We start from the raw sequence: 5,751 nt of genomic DNA, 5'->3' as shown, positions 1-5,751 counted from the left end.
TGGGGGTCTGCCAGGCGGGAGGTGGGGGCAGGAGTGGGGGGACAAGGGAGAGGGATGGGGGTCTGCCAGGCGGGAGGTGGGGGCAGGAGTGGGGGGACAAGGGAGAGGGATGGGAGGTCAGCCAGGGGAGGCCACGCTGGGACTGGGGACTGAAGAGACTTGTCATGAGGGAGAGGATGAGGACGGACACTGTGGGGGGGGTTTCTCTTGGGGATGCAGCCAGGACACTGCTGCAGGCAGGACCTCGATTTCATTTCTGACCAGACCTAAGCCTGTGGGTGTGAGGCCTGGAAGCCAGCAGCCTCGGGCTCTCCCTTTCTGCCCCCGAAGCCTTGGTCCTTTGCCAGGCAGTTCCCCCCTCCGGGATCCCCGCCACCTCAGGTGAGCCTGCCCTGCTGAGCCTGCCGTGCCCCAGTGGAGCTGAGCCATCTTGGGTCCCAGCGTCCCGGGCGTTGGAGGCCTGGATGGAACAGACTGTCCTGGGGCCGCCAACCCACGCGCCACGTGCTCAAGGATCTATGCCGTGAGGTGGGCAGCACAGGCTTGGCCCTGAGTGATGGGGGAGACAGACAGACACACAGACAGGGGTCCCAAGCCCAGCTGGGCAGAGGCGAAGCTTGTCTGCACAGGGCCAGGAACTCCGTCTTGTATTTCCAAAGGGCCCCTGGGCCCCAGCTCAGCCTGCAGGGACCTGGCCCATGTGTCTCCCCTGCTCTGACCGGCCCTCCAGCGAAATTGCTTTCCTGGGGTCTTCCTCCCTCCTCCCCGGAGGTGGCTCCCAGGAACTCCTGCCCCGCTTCTGTGTGGATGAGTGTGTCTGTCTGTAGCCTCACCCGTCTCCCAGGACCTGCAGGCTCCCTCCTTCCCCCTCAAGCATGTACCCGGGCCCCTGCAGTGAGTCAGGACCCCCCAGCCAGAAGCCCTCTGCCAACTTCCCAGAATAGCTCAGCTCCCGCACTGCCCTGTGCTACTCCCCTTGCCCGGCATCTCCTGACCCCAGAAGCAGGGGCTTGTGGCCTAACCTCCCAGACTGCTGGTGGCCTCTAAGTCCTTCCATGCCCCCACTGCCGTCTCAGATAAACCCCGTCCCCCGTGCAAGGCCTCTGGGGTCAGGACGCCGCCCAACTCCCAGTCTCATCTCTGTCCCCCAAGCCCATCATAGGGACACGGAGTCCCTGCCTGCCCTTTGCGTCCACCATTCCCTCTGCTTGCTGCTCGGCACACCTGGGTGTCCCTGGGAGCACTAACCAGGACACTCAGGTCCCCTCTGACACATAGCGTGCATCCATTCAGGTCTTAAGTGTCGGGTAAAAAATGTAACTTCCTGGGGTGCCTGGACCTGAGACCTTGCCGCAGGGTCTCAGGCCCCACACCCTGGGGCCTGGCTCAGGCCGGGTGGCACCTGCCCACCATGTCCAGACAGCTGGACCAGCCACCAGCCAAGCCTCAAAGGAAGACGTGCATCCTCCCAGCCAGACCGACAGGCTCCTCGTGCCGAAGGGCCTCCCCACCCCTCAACATGCCATCCGTGCACTGAGGCGGGACGGGGGTGCAGAGCTCAGGGTTTATTGTTCCAGTGCTGACACTGCAGAATGGTCAGGAACGCAGACAGGGACAGGGCGGGGCTGGTGCCACAGGGACCACACCCCAGCCAGGAGAGGAGTGTGCCCGCAAGGCTCACAGCAGCCACTGGCCAGCACTCACGTCTCCTGCCGTGGGTGGTGGAGACTCTGCCTGCTGGGATCTCCAGAAGCTGGTTCTGGGCCTGAGCCTCCCACAGAGCCTCCTAGGTGCTCCGGGAGTGGGGCCTCCAGGCATCACAAGGGAGATGGCTGATGATGCTGAACCGAGCCAAGCAGAAGGGAGAGCAGAGAACTTTCTGGAAGAAGACTAAGTCACGGGGGCGCTGGGGGCAGGCTGCCTGCTGGACTCAGGCCACCTCCCGCCCTCGACCCCAGCGTTCGTGTGGGGCCGCGGGACTCTCAGGCGCAGACCACTCTCGAGGCCGCCTGGGACGCTGCAGGGGCCTCGGTGGGCTGCTGGCCGCTGGAGGACAGCGAGCGGCCGGAGCCGCGCTGGAAGCGGACCTGGCGCGGAGGGAAGGGGCCGGCACGCGTGGGCCGGCTGGCTCCCCGGGGGCGGAGCGGGCGTTGGCGCTTTTCGCGGTAGTTCTTGGTGAGCAGCGTGTAGAGGAAGGGGTTGACGCAGCTGTTGCCGTAGGTGAGGCAGGTGGTCAGGTAGTTGACAATGCGCGTGGTGCGGGGCGTGAGCGGCTGGGCCCCAGGGTACTGGGCGAGCAGCTGCCACAGCCAGAAGGGCAGGAAGCAGGCCCAGAAGAGCAGCACGATGCCCAGGATGAGGTAGAGCACCCTGGGGTTGGGCAGCCGCCGCGTCTGGAGGAAGGGGGCCCGCTGGGACAGCCAGTAGGCCCGGGCCAGGCGCACATACAGCAGCCCGATGACCACGCCGGGCCCCACGATGCTGGTCCCGAAGAGCAGCGTCAGGTAGGTGCGGTGGGCACGCTGGCCCCAGACCGGCAGGCAGAGGCTCTTGCGGCCCCTGCGGACCAGCCGGATGGCCAGCATCATGGGCAGGGCCAGCAGCAGGGCCAGCAGCCACGTGCCCAGAGCCAGGATCTTGCGGTAGCCCTTGGAACGCCGCACTGTGTCCAGGGGCCTCAGCACGGCGGCGTAGCGCTCACTGCTCATGACGGTCAGGGTGAAGATGCTGGCGTGCATGGTCAGGAAGTCCAGGCTGAAGAGGACCCGGCAGCCCACTTCGCCAAAGTGCCACTGCTTGGTGCCGTAGGTGGCCACGACGAAGGGGATGCTGAGCAGGTAGAGCAGGTCAGCCAGCGCCAGGCTGATGACGTAGACGGACATGGAGGCCGAGGCGTGCAGGGAGCGGCCCATGACCACCAGCGTGTACACGTTGCCTGCCACACCCACCACGCCCATGGCCGAGAGCGCGGCCCCCATGGCACCAGTGGCCACCAGGTCCTCCAGGGAGCTGGGCTCCGCTGCGCCGGCCCAGGAGCCGTCGACGGATGCGTTGGGGGCACCAGACGGCTCGGGCACAGGGCTGCCCGTCGCAGCCAGCTCGGGGAACCTGCTCACTGGCTCGGGGCCCAGCGCCATCTCTGCTGCCTCACGCGGGGCTTGGTGCTGGGGCGTGCTGCTCCTCTGGACGGGGAGGAGGCATCTGTGGGCAGCAAGCTCGGTCTGCAGGAGAAGACGCTCATTAAAGATCAGCTCGGGTGCTCCCTCCCACTCCCAGGAGGCTGTGTGAGGGCACGGTCCCTCCCACCCCGCCCCGCTGGGGGACCTGCAGAGGACTGTGCTTTCTCCCAATTTATTTCTTCTGCATACATTTTGTTTAGATTGCAAAAGTAATATCCACTGACTTTAAAAGTTCAGATAGAAAAAAAAGTGTGTGGTGAAGAGGAGAAAGCATTTGTAATCTCTCTGTATCCACATGGGGGAAATGAGCCTTGATTCCTACCTCATGCCATACACAAAAATAATTCAAGATGGATTGTGGACCGGCATATAATAGGTTAAATTAATCAATCAAGCTCCTGGAAGAAACATAGAATACCTGCATGACCATGGGCAGGCAAAGATTTCTCACAAAAGAACAGGAAACAAATGGACTTCATTAAAATTAGCGACCTCACCAAGAGAGTAAAAATATAAATTATGGACTGGGAAAAGATTATTAGAAGACAAAGAATTAGTAACCAAAATATATGAACTAACTATAAATCTATACATTCTAACAACTCGTTTGGAGGGGAAGAAAAGATCTGAACAGGAACTTCCCAAAAGAGGATATCCAAATGTTCGAGAAGCACAGGAGGAGATGCCCAGCATCATTAGTCGTCAGGGAAACAAAGGTCAAAACCACCACATGCCCACTGCATTGGCCAGAGCCAGAAAGGCAGATGCAGGGTGTCAGGATGCACACAGAGGAGCTGGGGGGCAGATGCAGGGTGTCAGGGCACACGGAGGAGCTGGGGGGCAGATGCAGGGTGTCAGGGTGCACACGGAGGAGCTGGGGGGCAGATGGTGGGTGTCAGGACGCACACGGAGGAGCTGGGGGGCAGATGCAGGGTGTCAGGGTGCACACGGAGGAGCTGGGGGGCAGATGCGGGGTGTCAGGAGGCACACGGAGGAGCTGGGGGAGTGTGAAATGGTGTAGGCCCTTCAGGAAGCAACCCGCACTATCAGTGAGACAGGACCTCTTCCCCAGCAGTCCCTCTCTCGGTCTGCCCCTGAGAGAAACAAGTGCGACTGTCCACAAAAAAGACAAGAGTGAGAATGTTGACAAGCAGCCTATTCCTAATATCCAGGAGCTGAAAACAACCCAGACGCCCATAAATAACTAGTGTGGATAAACAAACTCTGACATCTCCCTAAAATGCTCTGTAGCAATGAAGTAGATGGCAGTCCCGCTTCAGTCAATAACCTGGATGACTATGTTGAGTGAAGGAAATCAGCCAGCAGAACGCAGCTGTGGGTTCCCGTACGTGAGGTTCACGCACAGGCAAGATGGGCTGTGACAGTGGAGGTCAGAGTAGTGGTTACTTGGCCGGGGGGGGGGGGGGGACTGTCAACGGTGGTGGGCACTGGGGAGCCCTTGGGAGTGGGGGGACTGGAGCATGCTTTGTTCCCATCTGGGTGGGGTGGTTACACAGGAACAGACACGTATACTTAAGGTCTGTGCTTCCTGGATGAGGAGCATCCTCACAAGGAAAAAAAGGAAGGAAGGAAGCAAGCAAGCAAGAAAGAAAGAAGGAAGGAAGGAAGGAAGGAAGTAGAGAGGGAGAGAAAGAGAGAGAGAGAAAGAGGGAGGGAGGGAGGGAGAGAGAAAGAGAGAAAGAAAGAAAGAAACCAAAAACGTGGGATACTTAACCACAGAGGAGGGGCCCCTGTCACCCCAGCTCCCAGGGTCCAGGGATAATAATGGCTTCAGGCTTTCTCCCTCTGCACGTCCAATATCTATTATAAAAATGATAAAGTCTGGACCGTCCCACCCTGCGTGACCAGAGCCCTGTGTGCAGAGAGGACCCGGCCCAGCCTCTGGTCTGGTGCCTGGCCAGGGGTCGTCCTCCCGGCCAGGGGCCCCTCTCCCACACTCCTGAGGGCTGCAAGCCCTGAGGGAGGGACCACCAGGAGGGATGCCAAGCCCCACGGATCCCGCCCTGCGCACCTGCGGCTTCCAATTGGGCCCGGCGCTCGCAGGGGGCCGGCGGGAGGGCGCCCCGACACCCCATCACCCTGACATCCCGATGCCTGGACACCCCAATGCCCCAACACTGTCACCCCTTTGCCTCGACACTCCTGTCCTTCTCTCTGACACCCGCTCCCACCCCACTTTTCCAGCCCCAGCCGGGGCACCCCAGCTGGCGCCCCTTGCTCACCTCACTCCCCCAGTGTGTGGTCCACCCTGAGCCTCGGTCTCCGTGCACGTCCCCAAGTGCTGAGCGGGGCGCCGGGTCTCCTGGGGTCGGCGGAGGGACGTCCGCTGCAGGTCCCGCCAGGAAAGCTGCGCTCCGCGTCTGGACACGGTCGTCGAGGCCACCTGCCCGGCCGCCAGCTGAGAATGCGAGGCGCGGTTATTAATAACCCCGGGGCCCAGGGGGCCGCTGGAGGGAGGGGGCGCGGCGCTGGGGGACTGGGGAAGTGGGAAGGGCGGTGCTGGAGGGAGGGGACTCGGCGTGGCGGGGCGTGGCGATGGGGGAGGTGGGGG

The 5,751-nt window shown here is 61.9% G+C and overlaps 1 protein-coding gene across 1 annotated transcript; it reads right to left on the bottom strand.

Annotated features, from left to right (window-relative positions):
* Positions 1 to 1,545: 1,545 nt before the first annotated feature.
* On the bottom strand, positions 1,546 to 5,580 carry UTS2R (urotensin 2 receptor). Its single transcript, XM_081809760.1, has 2 exons — positions 5,423 to 5,580; positions 1,546 to 3,221 (listed from the first exon to the last, which is right to left on the bottom strand). Exon 2 carries the CDS (start codon positions 3,135 to 3,137, stop codon positions 1,983 to 1,985), a length of 1,155 nt encoding a protein of 384 aa, XP_081665886.1. The 5' UTR covers positions 3,138 to 3,221; positions 5,423 to 5,580; the 3' UTR covers positions 1,546 to 1,982.
* Between the last annotated feature and the right edge of the window lie 171 nt (positions 5,581 to 5,751).

The sequence above is a fragment of the Leptonychotes weddellii genome, unplaced genomic scaffold (genome assembly GCF_054177405.1).
Source record: "Leptonychotes weddellii isolate Sample4059 unplaced genomic scaffold, ASM5417740v2 HiC_scaffold_13312, whole genome shotgun sequence".
In the NCBI taxonomy this organism is placed as follows: domain Eukaryota; kingdom Metazoa; phylum Chordata; class Mammalia; order Carnivora; family Phocidae; genus Leptonychotes; species Leptonychotes weddellii.
The sequence above is the reverse complement of the archived record's forward strand: the minus strand, read 5'-3'. Positions and strand labels throughout refer to the sequence as shown.